The sequence below is a fragment of the Trichogramma pretiosum genome, unplaced genomic scaffold (genome assembly GCF_000599845.2).
Source record: "Trichogramma pretiosum strain Unisexual culture from Peru unplaced genomic scaffold, Tpre_2.0 scaffold32, whole genome shotgun sequence".
NCBI classification, from domain to species: domain Eukaryota; kingdom Metazoa; phylum Arthropoda; class Insecta; order Hymenoptera; family Trichogrammatidae; genus Trichogramma; species Trichogramma pretiosum.
The window spans coordinates 752,933-770,562 of NW_019641641.1; the positions used below are offsets into that span (position 1 = coordinate 752,933).

At 42.8% G+C, this 17,630-nt stretch overlaps 2 protein-coding genes across 2 annotated transcripts; one reads left to right on the forward strand and one right to left on the reverse strand.

Annotated features, from left to right (window-relative positions):
• Positions 1 to 5,566: 5,566 nt before the first annotated feature.
• Positions 5,567 to 16,666, reverse strand: LOC106652434 (cytosolic 10-formyltetrahydrofolate dehydrogenase). The gene is made up of 9 exons (XM_014371372.2): positions 16,176 to 16,666; positions 15,215 to 15,358; positions 14,904 to 15,138; positions 14,046 to 14,443; positions 13,665 to 13,949; positions 7,184 to 7,598; positions 6,730 to 7,118; positions 6,390 to 6,659; positions 5,567 to 6,318 (listed from the first exon to the last, which is right to left on the reverse strand). The coding sequence occupies exons 1-9, from the start codon at positions 16,201 to 16,203 to the stop codon at positions 5,741 to 5,743; spliced, it is 2,742 nt and encodes a 913-aa protein (XP_014226858.1). The 5' UTR covers positions 16,204 to 16,666; the 3' UTR covers positions 5,567 to 5,740.
• Positions 9,364 to 12,984, forward strand: LOC111693840. Its single transcript, XM_023459681.1, has 3 exons — positions 9,364 to 10,244; positions 11,167 to 11,235; positions 11,327 to 12,984. The coding sequence occupies exons 1-3, from the start codon at positions 10,193 to 10,195 to the stop codon at positions 12,532 to 12,534; spliced, it is 1,329 nt and encodes a 442-aa protein (XP_023315449.1). The 5' UTR covers positions 9,364 to 10,192; the 3' UTR covers positions 12,535 to 12,984.
• Positions 16,667 to 17,630: the final 964 nt, after the last annotated feature.

The window sequence follows — 17,630 nt, forward strand, 5'->3', positions numbered from 1 at the left end:
AGTGTTATAAAACAGTAATTACATGCTGTTCTCAGAATGACGATACAATTGCTTTAAAAATGTAGCTTGTGTGATCAAAAATTTTAAAGGATTCGATTCTTAAAGTAGCTATTTGAAAAAAGTATTGTTGAAAATGTATAGATAATTTATCTATATAAATAAGTAAATTATACACTGACAAGAAAATTGTAAATTAAAAATTTTAATCTATGTTATCTTAATCCATACTACAGAAAAAGATGATACAATTAGATTTTTTTCAAAAAATTTAAACTTTCACAAAACTCGTTTCTTTTTATAAGCGCCATTTTTGCAGTTAGTTTTTGTGCAGTCCAGTTTACTATTTTAAAATCGAAATGTGAGTCACTGTTTAATTATCCATTTATTAAATTTAAAAAATTTTTATAGATCAAGTAAATGAAAGCACTCAAAAATTGAGTAAATAATTGATATCTGAACACATACAAGTATACACATGGAAAAGTATGAGTATAATATATGAATATATTATATAATATAAAATAAATAACTATATTATATAATATAAAAATATATAAACATATACTAAACTATATAAATGTATATGTTATACGCCCTAAAATGTTGTGTTATTGTTTAAATAAAACAAGACTGACTTAACATAAGAGCTGAAAGCAAAGCTGCGCAAATGTACTTCTACCATATTATTTGGAGACAAGCATTGCGAGATTTAAATTGCTTTGTGGGTGTATTGTATACTTGTTTGTGTAATTATTTTTTACTTTGATAACAATTAGTAAATTAATGAAATAGGAAAATGAAATATTAATAGTTAAAAGAAACTCTGAGTAGTATGTATAAAATTTTCTTGGTACTATTTGATACTATCAATTTTTCATTAATGAAATTCGTTTTATTTTCAACAAATTTATTCAAATCATATTAATATTGTAAGTATTTAAGACTTACTGCTATTTATCTGTTATACAATTCAACCTTTAATGCATGCATACCGTCTTTTAGCATCACACTTTATGAGTTTAAACGTAATATTAAGTTTTTATTTCTATAATTTAATATTAATATGCAATATTATATCTTAGAGTTAACTTTTAACTTTTAATTTAAAGAGAAAATCTATTAATATCACAAAATTGTACAAAAATCTTGATTCGATTATACTGTTAAAAATTCTAACTACATGTCTCAATCCATTTAAAATTATGGAAAAAATAGATTATATCTCGTTAGGAACATTAAATAATATATAAATGTCTCTTTGTTGATGCAAATTTCTTATAAAACGAAATTATCACGTGCTTTTCAATAGAACAGTCCTTCCTGTACTGAAGTAAATGTACAATGTTATATACATAAGTTCAAAACCTTTTACTCTTCATGTTTATATATTAATAGTCATATGATCCTATATAAGCTGAATTAATCATAATGTCTTTCCGTTTGTAATTAAAATTCTCAGTAAAAAATCGAAAAAATTATTTTATTTGTTTTTTTATCTTCGTCATGAACTTATCAACATTTTGTTTTCTGATATATTATTTTAATTTTCAACCCGATGAAACATTTATTGAAGTTAGAAAATTTGATATTTACTTTTTTCAATTGAATTTTTAATTCAAGTATAAATTATTAGATTAAACATGAATTATTGAACATTATGAATAATACATAAAAATCATGATTTACAAAAACCTATGAAAGAAAATGAATTTTCAAAAAACTTCAGTTATAGATAAATTTAACCACCTTTCGTGAATGAGCATTTGACGGTTCAAAGCGCTTGTTACGGAAACTAAGCTTGAAAAGAATATTCAAGTCCATACATGATTTGCTTCAGTAAATTCGGGCCGTAAGCTTACTTTATTAAAATTGTATTGTGAATTATGTATTTTAATTACAATCTTCTCATTGTACCTTTTTTCGAGGATCAAAAACGAACCTTTATTGTTTCTGAAATAGGGCTTCAAAGCTTATATTATTTCACAATAAATATGATAATAATTATTAATTGTGATAAATTACAAAATTGATTAATTTATTTCGGATAACTTTAAATAAACTGATACAAACTGTCACGCATTGTTAAAACTGATAGTATTTTAAAAATGTATTAAAAATGAATGAAATATATTACAGAATAAAAAATGGCTAAAGGTACACTGTTCGAACAAAAAGAAAAATTATTGCAGTCGTTTTATTATATAAATGTCGTTGATTTTTTTCCTAAAGAAATTATTTTAGTTATTAATGGTTAATACTAAGATTACAAACTTTTTGAATCAATGACATTTTAAATGGAACCTTTTAAATATAAATGTTTAGTTAATAATCATATTTTTTTAAATGATACGAACCATACAATTTTGATGAGCTTTTACATAAAGGATAGAGCCCATCAGGGGGCAGCTGGCATTTTAATGAATGTTAGCAAAGTTGCCCGATGACGAGCCGAACCCTTAATGTATTAATTATATAAACTTTCTTCATATTCTGTTTTCTGTTGCAAGAAAAGAATTGTTAAATCTCTTGATACATTTTCGTATTAAAAGATATCGAGTACATGACGTTTATAAGATTTTTCTATTTCAACAAAAAATAATATGTAGTTTAAAACTTACGAAGAAAATGTCACAGTAGTTTAAAACTTAATAAATCATTGTCCATATAAGTATCTTGATTTTCATCCATATGTTACTGATAAATAGCAGAAATTGGCGATTAAAATTTTCACTCGTTGAACTTTGAAGTTCAACATATTGGTTACTGTAAATCCATAATAACTGAGAAATATATTCTTAACTATTACAGAAATGACAAAATCAATTATAAATAAATATCTCCAATTGTGTTTCCTGGGATTTTTAAAAAAAATCTTTCAATGGTCTTCTATAAAAACAATAAAAACATTATCGCCACAGAATCTTCAATAAATGTAGTAAAGAGAAGACTAATAAATGGCATTTTTCTTGAATGTTGACATCTTGTTAAAGATTAAAGATCTGTTTCGATTGATTACCGTAAAAATTAATTAATTTTGAATCTACCACTTCGAGCAGTAAAGTTTCGTTTGAATTTTTTTCGCAATTCAATCTAAAAGTAAAAGAAAACAGTCATTTTTATTGTATTTAAAAACGATTTTGAAGATTTTACAAATGCTAAAATTTATTAAATTATTTCATTACCTAATAAGTTCGTAAAAGTTTAAATGTATCATTCACGCTTTAAATGGAGGTATCGCGAACAAATAAACGAGACATCGTGAAAGAGAAATAGAAGCTGGGTGTAATAACGATTGATGAAATTGAAATGGTGAAATAAAAAGTACATAGCTTACAGTGTGTCACTTATAAAATAAAGCCGCCTGTTGAGCCGTCACGAAGAGACAACAAAATGAGGCACGGCTGAATTTGCATGGCTCTCGAGTTCGTTGTCACTGCGTATCTCTCCGCGTGGTCTTGTTATAACGAGCTTCCGACGGCCCGGCGCGCGCTTATTTTTTTTTTCACGCGATTGCGAGTATCTGCTTCCTTTCGAAAGCTGGGCTTCCTGTGTCGATTCCTCGCCCTCGAGCTCATCGATGGCGACGCGATAAAAATGCTCTCCACTGTCGCCGACGCGGGGCAGCTTCGGTCATTGGCATTCGAGCAACAACTGCGTTTACCAAACAATCGCTGTGTCCCGAAGCTGCAGCTCGAAGACTACGTGCACGAGTCAGAAAAGGAGGCAATTTGCTTTCGCACGGCTCGAGTCGCAACCCTCGTCGTTCGGGGCCTGTTTACGTCCTACGACTCGGAGCTTCACCGTTTCTGTACCCCCAAGTGCAGCGCGCGACCGGTTTCTGCGGCTTATGTGCGGCAGATATTTTGACATTGGCCACAGTAACGGCCCCGTGAGCTCGAATCTGTAGCTTCGTGAAAATCTTGAACTATTTTTCAGATGCATCCTGCACAGTTACTTTCATATAAGTGATTGTCGTCATTTGGAGCAAAAAACTAATATGCGACGGCTTTGTTTTGAATCGATTGTTTTCTTTCGTCCGATCGAGTCTATGCTACGGCTTCGCCCCGACGTACGAGTTAACAATAACAGAAGCAGGATACGTGTCCGGCAAAACGTATCTCAAATATAGGCCCGCGAGATCGCTCGTAAAACGATCCTGCGGCGATTTTATTCAACGCTACTCTTGGACCAAATTGTTTCCAATCAACAGCAGCTCCGTTGCGACGAGGAGGAATCGAATGAAAACACGTGTTATACCTTTGCGGATGGATATCGTTACCTTGAAGCTAATCGTGCGGTGGCAGCGGCTTTATAGTTGGAATCATTGGCTGTCATTGCTCGAGTCGTCGGCGCAATTTCGTCGCTGCACTGCTAAAATAAGCTACTCAGTCAGCACGTGCACCTCTATTACAATGCCCGCTCGCTCTCCTCTCTCTCTCTCTCTCTCTCACTCTGGCGTTATAGGTATTCTTTCATTTGCCATTCTCCCGTGCGTAAGCAGGCAAAAGTGTATCATTACGCGCGCGTATAGCTGAGCGCAGCAGCTGTTACACTCGGCGCTAGTCCGCAAATTTCGTCGATTGCCTATCGTGATAACGCGAGCACGTGCAAGGTATACCGACGCGCGATCGAACTGTGTCCGAGGAGCCGTCCCGAACGAGACTCTGGCCGCGACTGGGCCCCGAAACACATGCGAAAAGTCTCAACAGGTTCGTTCGGCTCGGCTAATTCCTTTTTTTCTCTTTTTTTTCCCTTTTTTTTTTAGCAACTCGTGCTGAATGCAAGTAAGCCGAGCACATGCAGAGACGAGCTCCGGTATAATTTTTTTGCGCTCGAGAGTAACCCCTTCCTCTCTTTGCCCCCCGTGCTCTGCCCCAACTGCGTACACATATATAAATATAACTCATTGCGCGTCGTGCAGTTTGTCTACGAGGAATATATATATTGCATCTGCCGCCTCGAGAAACCGTATCAACGCCGGCGACGATTGGACCGTGGACTTTCTCACACTGCGTGCCGTAGGACCCCCTTCGAGGTATTCAGCCTTTACTTTTTTTTTCCTGCCCCCTCCCCCCTCTCGTTCGATCATTTTTTTTTCTTCATCTGGTCTTACGCGCGAAAATTACGCTCACAGGGAGCAACGGATAATACATAACGAGCAACGTATGGATTCTACCGCTGACTGTCTTTACGTTTGCCCATACATTACATTGACTCGCACTGAATAGAAAATATCGAGTTTTTAAAAAGAAAAAAAAATAAACAAGCGATGAACAATTTTGAGTCTCGCTTCGAGAGCAATGAGCAAATGAAACTTGCACGTGATTAAAATGTGCTCCAATTCAGATGAAGAATTTTAATCGATACTTTCAACTCTGAAACGTGTTTCTGATTTCGAGAAGTCTAAAATAAATACATTACTCAATCGGCATTCTAAATACCAAATATCCCATTCTAAAATAAACAATACAAGCTGCTGTATTCACTATGGAATTTTTGTTCGTGATAAATGAAACGCTTCGATCGACTCAGGTAAAACAATGTATTCCATTGGCAATTAAATCGATTTATTTGTTTCATTAATTGTACGTAAATTTAATAAAATGCTTCATGGAGATCAATTTGAAATGAAAAAAAGAGGTAATAGGTTGAGATATATTTAACAGTCTAGGAGAATGAAGCACAATTCAACAACGACGAGAATTGCAACAAAGTCAATATGGTACATCGTAGTGGCAAATCAGTACTCGACGGTGATGGTCTTGGTCCTGAGGTACTCGTTGAGCGCCTCCTGGCCCAGATCCTTGCCGAATCCGGATCTCTTGAAGCCGCCGAATGGAGCGGCCACGTCGGTCTTGTTGTACGTGTTGACGAAGACCGTGCCGGCGTCGATCTTCTCGGCGAATCGAAGCGCTCGACCGATGTCCTTGGTCAGGACTCCGGAGGCCAGGCCGTACTCCGTGGCGTTGGCCCGGGCTATCAGCTTGTCCTCGTCCTTGGAGCTGAACGGCGACACGATCATGATCGGGCCGAAGGACTCCTCGGTGGCCAGGAAGCTGCCGTCCTCGACGTCGGCGAACACGGTCGGCTCGAAGTAGTAGCCGGGCACGGGCAGCCGCTTGCCGCCCTGGATCAGGCGGGCTCCCTCCCTCTTGCCGATCTCGACGAACTCGACGAGCTTGTCCAGGTGGGCCTTGTGATTCTGGGGCCCGTGCGACGTGCCTCGGTTCAGCGGGTCGCCTATCGCGATCTTCTTCGTCTCGGCCACCACGCGCTCCAGAAACTCATCGTAGATGCGCTCCTCCACAAATATTCGACCTGCGCGTCACACAAAATATAATCGCACACAAGGATCGAATACAATGTGATAAAAAATTCAATGGACTGACCCGCGGCGATGCAGTTTTCGCCCTTGTTGAAAAACACGCTGCTCATGGCCAATCTGACGGCTTGCTGCATGTCGGCGTCCTCGAATATGACGAAGGGACTCTTGCCGCCCAGCTCCAGGGAGACTTTCTTCATGTTGCTCTCGGCGCAGTCCTTCATTATCGTCTGGCCGATTTCCGTCGATCCCGTGAAGCCCAACTTTCGCACTTGCGGGTGCTTGACGATGGCCTCGCCGGCCACGCGGCCGCTTCCGGGAACGATGTTGATGACTCCTGAGAGCGTAATTGTTACGAATTACATTCGCCACATATAGACTCAACGGTCTTGGCTGACTCGTCTTACCCGGAGGAATACCGGCTCTGGCGGCGAGCTCGGCGAATTTGAGGGCCGTCAGTGGCGAGGTTTGCGCGGGCTTCATGACCACGGTGTTGCCGGCCGCGAGGCAGGCGGCCATTTTCCAGGACAGCATCATGAGAGGATAGTTCCAGGGCGTGACGAGGCCGCACACGCCGATCGGCTCCTTGCGGGTGATGGTGAGATTGCGGTTGGGTCGGGCGTGGCTGATGGGCACCACGGCGCCCTGGATCTTGTCGCACCAGCCGGCGAAGTAGCGCCAAGTCTCGATCGACATGCCCACGTGGGTCTTGAGCGCTAGTGTGTACACGGCGCCGGAGTCGAGACTCTCCAGGGTGGCCAGCTCCTCCTTGTGCTCCTCCATCAGGTCGGCCAGCCTGAAGCATTCGTCGCGGTGACTCATCTCCGAAGCGAGCAGATACTATGGAACGGATATACTCACTTGAACATCAAACGTCCTCGTTCCCGGGCGCTGATTTTGCTCCACTCGCCGGTCTCGAAGGCCCTCTTGGCCGCCTGGACGGCGTCGTCGACGTCCTCGACCGAGGCCGACTCCACCTGGCAGATGACGCTCTCGTCGTGCGGATTCACGCTCGGGATCGGCTTGGCGCGTCCGTTGACGAATTTGCCATCGACGAACAGCTGCTTGGGGAACTTGAGCTCGAGATTGTTGGCCTTCATCTCCACGGCCTCGTAGCTGATCTGCTGGCTCTGGGAGGCGCCGCGCATCGCGAGTACGGCCTTGACGACGAACTCTTCGAATACCGGGGCCATAAACACGTCCGTGTTTTGCAGCTCGACGTTGAGGCTCTCTTTCAGTTCCTCGATCATCCGGACTACGTCCATACTGCCAGCGCCTTCAATTTCAATTTACTTTTAATTCATTTTTTTCTACCCTCTGCTTATTTGGGGCATATTGATTTTTTTGTAATATTTTATCAAGATTGTAATAAAATAAACTGAAACCTGCGTATGAAAATATCATGAGCAACGAGCCATTTAAATATTCCTGCTTCATTCATGCTCGTTGAAAACCGAGAAACAAGTATTCTTGTTTTTGTATGCGAAAAGTAGTAATATATCCACAAAATGTATTTAAATAAAAAAAAAGGTTCATAATCAACTCATAGTGAACAGATAATTAAATGAAATTGGCGCAGCAGACTGTTCATCTTCAACTCTTATCGTACATTTCAGTATTTAAATTTCTATGAGGAAGAGAAATTGTGCGGTTGTTTTGTGTGTCCGTAAAAAGCTTAGATATTGTCGAAGCGTACGAGCGAATCTGATTTATCAGAATGAGTCGACTGATTTAAAAAAAATAAGAGGCGTCGAGACACGGGGGAATACGTTAGCCGAAGCCATTAAATTAAGTCGAAAAAAGGCTAATTAGAATATTTTATTCCGTTAGAGAATACGAGACGAGCGAACGAGTTCATTGTCATCGGCAGAAAAGTTTACGTGCATTACCCATCGCATTTACATGATATTATAGACGTGTCTACGTTGCTGTCGGCGGCAGACAAGCAGTCAGACTCGACGTATCGACGCTTTTTTCCTCGATGTTCGATATTATTTCCAATCGATTTTTTTGTCTCGTATTTAGAGCAAGATTTAATATGAGTAATTATGTAATTAGATGTAGAGATAAGGTCATTGAGCGAGCGATAGATATTTGCCGAACGGCTCGTCGAAAGCTCGCTGTGGGTACAAAAAAAGTAGAAGATCGTTAAGCGGAAAATACATAGCTCGGACGATATTTGCTCAAAGTGGAGAATTACGTCGTTGCGGTCGAATGCCGCAATAGGAAGAAATAGTCGAGGGATCGCTTTTGAAAGTGCAGCGCTTCGAACGACGTCGCGAGCACATGGAACAATAAATTCGATCGATTGGCTTTATATAGGGGCCGTCGATAAAAAGAGTGAAAGAGCCGCGCGCGCGATAAATATCAATGATTTGTCGCGGTATATATATAGGCGCGATATAGACGGCAGCTGCCATTCGGCGGCCAATATGTAGGAATTCGAAAAACAACAATTGCTCGGCTGTATAGACCAAGCGCTTTAAGCATATACGTGCTTTTCTCGACGAAAAAAAGTCCGGCGCGTTACGAAATTGCATGCAAGCATGTATACATGCGAATCGTTATCGTTACAGACTGAAAAATTGGCACGAGGCAGCAGCTGCCGCTGAGCGAGAGAGCCCGTAGTTGAAATTTCTCCGCGCGCGCCCGATATCAGTCGAGAGAAGTGCGAATCTCGGCAGTGGTCACACAATCGGATCTCGGCGGCTCGGCTCTAGCTCACGCAGTCTCGCGTTAACGTGTGTGTATCATCGCGTACTCGAGGGTATAACGCGTACAGAGCTGGAACGCGAGGCACGTACTACGCGATAACGACGCGGCGCTTACGCGCTAAAATCATAACGTATACGTCTATGCGGTCGGAGGCCGGCCGCCGCACGATGATCGAGCCGGCTTGTTTTTTGGCCCTCGTGCACGCAGAAACGCCGACGCGACGACGTATCTCGAGGATTATGTAATCGCGACGCGCCGTCCAGCGCTACACTATATGAGCACGCGGACTCGTAAGCTCGGCGGCTCTCGCAGTCTATGTACGATCTCGCTCGTCCCGAGACTGTTGTTATATAGAGGAGCAACGCTCGATCTTGGCCGCGAGCTTTCGACTTTTCCGTTTAACGGATCTGGGCATAGCTGCGGGCGCCTCGAAAGCTGCGCCGACCAAAGCGAGAGTCCAAATCGATACATCTACCATCGACTAGATAGGCGCGAGTGTATACGCACAAGTTGTACATAGATATTGTAAGAAGCGCAAGTAGTCAACGAGTGTCAACGACAGTAGTCATCTCCTTCTCTCGCGCTATCTTCTCCGCCTTCTCCTACTACGACTACTTCTTCTTCTTCTTCATCGTCGTATTCTTGGTCGGCTTCTCGTCTACTCGTGCGCTCGTGCTCGGGTTTTTACTTTTTGTTCTGTGGACGCCGACGCCGCCGCGCACTCGTAGACTCGGCGTTTCTCTCTCGTCGCGTTATAGAGTGCCACAGAGCCAGCCGGAGTAGTAGCAGTAGGCGCGCTACATGAGGCAGTTTAGCAGCCGACATTGTCAACGTCGTCGCCTAAACACGCACGCAGTAGTATTGTGAAAAACACAAGCTCGAGACTGGAAGCGCTTCTGCCGTGCTTTCTCCTATATAGTACCGTCTCTTTAAATACCATGTTGTGCACCCACGGGTTGCTGCTGCTGCTGCTACCGCTACGATTGGGCTTGTAAACAGAGAAAGTGCAGCGTCGCCGGCGGCAGCTGCACACGTGCTTGGGGCTCTGCGCTCGCGACGACGCCGTTGAACGCCGTTTGTGCAGTGTAGGAGCTTCCTGCATACGACGAGAGTAAGATAGGCAACGACGATCGGCAACTCCGAAACTACCTCGCCATGGCTCCGGTCAACGTCCTGGCCCTGACTTTCGAGGTCCGATACGATTACGGTGAGTTTCGACTTTGTGTATCGCATTAAGACTGGCATACCCATATGACTTGCTATTTTTGTATACTGGCTCTCGATATGTGTACCTATACGTGATTCGCGCGCACAGCTTCCCCGATCTTTCGCGAGAATCTCGTCGCGCGGACTCTATATACCGAGTATATGCGTGATTTTTTGCCTCGATCCGATCGCGTTCGGTTTCGTGTGTATCGCGAGCCGCTGCAATTGCGTAATTCGCGCGCGCACCGACGAGAGCCGACGAGACCAATTTGCGACAACCGACTCTCCAACGTACATAATACGTACGCACTCCCATGAACGAGGAGCGATTTTTTCCTCTCTTTTTTTCCTCTTTTCCTTTGCTCGCGTAAACGCTCGGCATTATTTGAGCGAGGATTACGCGCTTGTGCTTTATCGTTGTATGCATGCGTGCCCCGTGCCTCACTTATACGCACGCAAACAACGCGGAGACGAGAAATAATGACTCGCGACATGGAGTTTCTCTCAATAAACACGGAGCGAGGCATATATTCGCGACGCGTTTATTTAGCAATTCTTTACCTTGTTTTCCCTTTTTTTTAGCACGCGCCTCTCGCGATAATGAATCTTTGCCTCTCGCAGTTGCAACGTCAAAAATTACGACACACGTCCGATGCGCGTCTCGTCTTTATTTTCTCCTCAAATGTATTCAACTCCTATCACTGCTGCGCTCGATAAATAATAAATTACAATTACGAGGCGTATGTAGTACGCGCTCTCGACTCCTCCTATCGGTCAAGATTATGCGGCGGTGGCTCACGCATTCGATACTCGAGCTCGTAGGTACATGTATTGTGGCCTATACGTGATAATGAAATTATATTAACGCAGCTAAAATAATTGTAAACAAACGCAATAATGAACATTATATTTGGTCTTCGAAGCGACCCCGCCACTGGAATGCGCTCGTGGGATCGACCAACTTCCCGTCGTCGGCACCATATACCACACTGGTAACGTGTACAATCACATCGGCATAGAATTGCCCGCGCCAGATCGAAAATTCCGATCGACATTCACATGTAAGCGTTTCGTCAATTGCAGGAGTCCAGAGCGTCTCGGCGGTCAAGCCACTGGTCTTCCCCGTTCAGCCCGAAATCTATCAGCCGATCAGTCAAGTGCCCCTGGGCATCTTCGCCGACGAGTCTTGCGCGAACGTCGTCGCACCAGCGCTGAACTCGCAGCCCCCGACAAACCGAGTGGAAATGTCGAATCTGGAAGTCCTGTCGCAAGCTCCTCCTCCTTCTCTTGGCCCACTGGAGCTGGAGCCCCAGCAGCAGCAGCAGCGCTTCGAGCCCGTGACCATACACGCCGAGGGCCTCGAGCCCATCACCATACAACCCGAGGCCTATCTGGATGCCATGAGCTTGCAGCACATCTCGTCGCAACCTTACTCGGAGAACGACGAGCATCGAGCCATCGTCGGACAGGAGAGCTTTTCGAGCCTTGAACAGCCGCTGACCATCGAGCAACCCATGGATCTCAATCTCGAGGACGAACGATTCGATTCGATCCTCATGATGCTCAACGATCCGGACTTGGCGGGCTCGAGCAACGACAGCTTGGACCTCGGTGGCATAGCCCTGACGTACTCGGACGAGCTGCCGGCGCTCACGTCGGGTCTCGCGACGGGAGGTCTCGCGGAGCCAACCGACGACTGGGACGGCTCGATCGAGAAGATGATCACGCCGAAGGACGCACCGAAGAGCAGCGGCTGGCCGAAGAAGAAGGCGGAAAAGCGAAGACGAGCGAGGCCGAGGACCGAGACGTCGAATCGGGCGCGCCTCGTCGCGGCCAAGATGGCCAAGGACCGGGGCGAGGCCTACACGACCCTGCGGGGCAAGCCCATGCCGAAGCGCGAGCTGCGCGCGCCCTGCAAGAGCAACTGCCGCATACGCTGCTACAAGTGCTTCGACCGGGCGCTGCGCGAGCAGCTCTTCGGCCAGTTCTGGGCGCTGGCCGACCACAAGGCCCAGTGGGACTACATAGCCAATCACATCGTCGTGCTGCCCAAGATGCAGTGCGTCACCCAGTCGGGCTCGAGCAAGCGCGAAAAGTCCCGCTACTACTTCCTCGAGAAGGACAGCAAGCACCTGAGGGTCTGCAAGACCATGTTCCTCAATACGCTGGGCATCAACGACCAGTGGGTCGTCACCGTCAGCAAGAAGCTCGACAAGAACGGCCAGGTCAGCCAGGACGGCAGGGGCAAGATCGGACACAGGAGAAAAAAAGAGCCCGACGATCCTAGTTGATGTATCGACGCGCATCAATGGACTTTTCTATCTTTTGTACTTTTTTTGCCTGTCTTCTTCGGTTTTCCAACTTTTCTTGTAGTCATACACTTTTTTACTCTCATACGTTTAAGTTTTGTACAGCATTGATTTAATGACTCGATTTATGATTTGACTGTTTATCCACGATTAAAAAGTCTGATTATAAATATTAAATGTAAGCTACTCTTTCTCGTCAGAGCTTTGATCCATTTATTCTTTTCCAAACGTAATTCTATTCTAAGCATATTTTTCCAGTGGATCGTCGTAAGATCGATTTCTGATTCGATAGAACCATAATATGAAGAATGATTCAGTAATTAAATGCAGCGTTGCATGTGTTTTCGTGTTTACCAAGAATCAAAATTCGGGACCGGATACATCATGATAATTTAAATAATTAATGTTGCCTGCTGATTTATGCTTCATTCACATACTAAACAGATGTTTTCCAAAGACTGTCTTTTGTTGTTATTTTTACTGTTACTGTTTCAAATTAAAATTAAAAAAGATATTAAAAATTCCCGTAATTTATTTTATTATTCAGTTTCATAATTGACGAGACCTAAAGTCTATGGTAAAATTATGAAAAATTTCGTTTAAGAAATGCTATCAATATGAAATCTGTAAAATAGTTTTTCATTTAGAGCCGGTGTTGGGTGGGTAGGGGTGTGACCCGGGTAATTAAGTGACTGGACGCAGAGTTAACGTTTTATTCGTATGGATGTATTATACGTGATAATAGTTAGTACAATTATTCCGCACGCAAGCAGTCATCGTGTGACGGTTAATTCGCAAGTAAAACACATAATATCTGAGCATTGTAAAGCGAGCAGTACACACAAACAGTCGATGCCACGCGACACCATGATAATAAAAGTGATTTACAAAATCGAAAACGTCAAGGTGATTTATGGAAAATATTTGTAACTCTGTCGATAAATTCGAAAACTATCATTGAATAAGTGTGCCACAGGTAATTGTAAAACGAGAGATCTCGATCAAATGCATTGATTACAATTCTAGAAGCATATGCCGACTATAAAGCTCGGGTTTAATATACATAGTGAATAGATAGTAAATCGTAAGAAAAATGAGGTAGAATATCGTACCTGCCATGAAAAAGTCAAGATTGTCATCGACGCCCACTTTCAAGATGCTTTCCCAGATGGCGCGTATTTTTTCGACCGATGTCTTTTCCTCCGGGCTAAACTCCACGTGGACGCCGTTCGTCTCTGCTCGACCGAACTTGGAAGCGCTGATGGTCCTCGTTCCGAGTTTTATCACTTCGATGTTTAGCCAGTTGCCATCCTCGGCCTGGATCATTAATCCGGAATCGTGAACCAAGCCCTCCCGACCGTCGACGTTGACTTGGCTGACTTCGCTTGGAATCTTTCCTATTTTGTCGAAACAATTTCGTTCGTTAATTCAGTGTCAAGTTGAAAAAAGAAACGAGCTAGATACAATTTGTAGTTAAAAAAATTGTTCAATACCGGTCCAGAGTGTGCTTTTGTAGAGCCTCGCCTCCTGTCCGTCGATCAAAGTCCAGGCGCCGGGCGTAGAGTCGAGCGCTCGCACAAAGTCGTGCGCCTGCTTGGCCGTCTTTCCGGACCACACGAGCCGCTGCAGCTCCTTCTTGTTGAGCATGGCGTCGTACGTGGCGCCTTCCTCGGGCTGCTCGATCATCGGGGCATTGTCCTCGGCCACGAGATTCACGGCCTCGGCCATGGCTCTCACGCCCTCGGGATACATGAACCTGTTGTAGAGCGAGTCCAGTGTGTCGTTCGGCTGGACGCTGCACTTGCGTTGCAGGAGGATCGGGCCGGTGTCGAGGCCGTCGTCGGCCCAGAAGATCGTGAAGCCGGCCGTCTCGTCGCCCTCGATCAGAGTCCTGTCGAGCATTCGTAATCACGAGGATCTTTATAGTTTCTTTTTTCTTTTTTTTTTCGTGAAAAACAAACGTAAAACGCGCGATTCTTATCGTCATTTCTAAGATGAAATTTTTCAGCCGCACACTGGAAACGTACTCTCGACATTCCCGTCATTGCGATGCTTTTCCCGCGCGAGCGAGAGAGATTCTCGCTGCATACACGACTCGTGCGTAATTCATTTTTCAATTTCACGTTCGATAAGGCGTTGTTCGCGCCTACTCACGATCATACCACGTTTGACGAAAAAAATCACGCATTGTACACGCGAGAGCTTTACGTAATTTAATAAAAAGTATTAAAAAGAAAAAAAGGAAGAAAACCATGCCGCTATCGTAAATTATCGCCGTAACATTATTCGCACGATTTACGGCTCATTTAGCGTGTTATTATATGGATTTTTAAATAAAAAAAAAATCTCACCAGCTGATAGCGCTAGCACCGCGATGTCTCGGCAGTATTGACGGATGATAGCATATGCTCTTATGCACGGGATAATTTATCACATCCATCGGTATGAACTGAGTGCAAAAGGGCAGCACATTGAGATCGACCTCGATGCTGCGGTAGAGGTCGAACACCTCGGGCAGCATGACGCCCTTGCTGCGCCAGGCTTTGATTTTGAAGCAGGGCGTGCCGTCGGCTTTCGCGGCGAGAGCTGCAACAGGCGCCAATAACTTCACCGACTGCCTTCGCTGCTTTTTTCCACCCCCTTCATTTTTTTTTTAACTTACCTAGCGCATCCTCGCGGTTATTTTTGTCGGGTATGGTGAAGACGCCGCTGATCTCGTGCCCGTCGGCTTTCAGTAATTTGTAAACGTCGGCCGCGAAGTTGCTCTGGCCGATTATGGCAATTTTTAGTCCTCTTCTCATTTTGTCTACGAACGCACAATATCATTATAAGTATCCATTTATATTGTTGACTGATACAGATAGCGTGTAAATAAACATGAAATTATATTTATAGTGTTCGATCTTAATGTGTTGTGGCGTGCTGCGTAGTTGCAACTGGAAGGCGTTTGAACTCTCGATACTCTACTTGCGTGGGTGATTTATTTTATAGTCTCTGAGATGTATATGTTGACTTGCAAAAATCGTTTGGCTTACTTGGGTGAAAATTCATCAATTAACGGTCATGAAGTATTATAATCAAGATAAAAATTAAAATTTACTGCAGCAGTATTTTACTTTCATGCTTCAGAACTGTCGAGTTGATTATTTAAAAATAATATTCTAGATTTAATAAATTTAAAAACAATTTCTTAGACATGAAAAAGGTTTAAATTTTGTGAGTCTGTGAAAGTCTAAAAAGGTTTTCTACGACAAAACATTTACATGAATGAGATATCCTTTTACTTCGCATCTTTAACTGTCAATTAATCAGCAATCGGCGTGATAATGAAAATGGGACATTCTTTGATCGTAGAAAAATTTAAAAGAAATCAGCGTGCTTCCTATACTTGACATTATCTTCATAAATAATGCGATACATAAATAATCGACTCGGCGGGCAATATGTTTGTATACAGTAGCAACACAGCAGACAGTGTCCACGCTACACGAAGCTTAATTCAGCTTCTTCAATTAGATGTGACTTTTAAGTAAGCATCAATCGGTATGAAAATAAAAAACTAAGCACAAAGAGTCTCAACACTTTTTTAATACGAAAAAAAATGAACTCGTAATTTTACTCACTGTTGGATGATTGTTCCGTAGGGATCATATCTACGTTATACGAAAGATAGTCGAGGAAAATCACTTGTCAATATGACGAATATAAAAGTCGATGCTGCTGCGAGGTACAGTCGTTGACACTTGGCTCTCTCTGTGCTCGCACGTAAACGTCGCCGGACTATTAGTCGAGCGAGAGATTTGCGCGCAAAAGCCAGCGCGGGGTGAAAGTTACCTCTCCGGTAACTCAGGTAAAGTAGAGTCGTTGCTCGGTAGTGTACGTGTGCGCGTGTAGATATTGTAAATAAGACGTCTACTTTCCTGAATAACTTTAATGCTGGATACACGTGCGTATGTGATACCCACACATGCACACGGCAGGAGCACTTTTACAACACACGCACACTCGCACGCATGTACGTACGCACCGGGAAACTGGGGAACACGAGCGAGCGAGAGAGAGAAAATCTAAAACTCGACTTTAGCATGCGTGCGAGGAGTGATGCCCGCCGCCGCGCGCGGTTACTGAACCGATATCGCCGTTTGTCGCTGATTTTATATAATGTCATAACTAATTTATCTCGATCTTACACAGTGTTTTGCTAATTCATGCATGCGTCAACCTACCGATGGATTTTTATGCACTTGTGGTCCGGATCAGTATAACCGATTTTTATGCTCACACGAGTTTCTTGGAAATTCACAGCGATCGACCGAATTGTAAACTGGTGCAACTTTAGTGAAGAAATTGTGTTGTTCCTTTTTTTTTTAATAAGTTTCTCAGAACTCCCTTGACATCGCATCCCCAAAGAAAAATCCTGTAAAAGAAATACCTATACCTAAATAAGTTGAATACAATACACGCAAAGTTAAGACATTTTTTGATTGAATTAAACCCTTGATGTAGGCAAGCCTAAAATGTATGAAAATCACTTTTGTCAAATTTTTAATAAAGTTTTCTCAAGAAAATGCATGTAAGGGTCAAGAAACCAAACTATACTGATTTATTTATTTATATTAGAATAAATTACCTGGATCAAATCCAAACGATTTTATGATAATTTCCTTGGAGTCGTATGTTAATATTTACTTACAACTCATTCTCAGACTTTTTTCTGGGAAATCTTTTTTTAAATTACAGATAAAATATTGATAAATGAAATCAATTGGCTTCAGAAAGCGAGGTCACACCAGAGTGTCGATAGCAATTTTTTACTCCACACACTTGTTACAGGCACAAGTCACGTGATTTTAAAAAGATTCAATTTTTTCATTTGTTAATCACTATCATTTCCTTTAAATAACATGCTTAAAGACGATTTTTGGAATCTTTTATTTCTAATATTAGCTTCGTCATTCTCCTAACATTTAATGTGCAAAAATATGTAACAGCGCTTTCGTAAAAATTTTAATCCTAATGGATACATGCAATTATATCTAAACATATGAAATACGATATTCTAATGTTACGCGTACAAA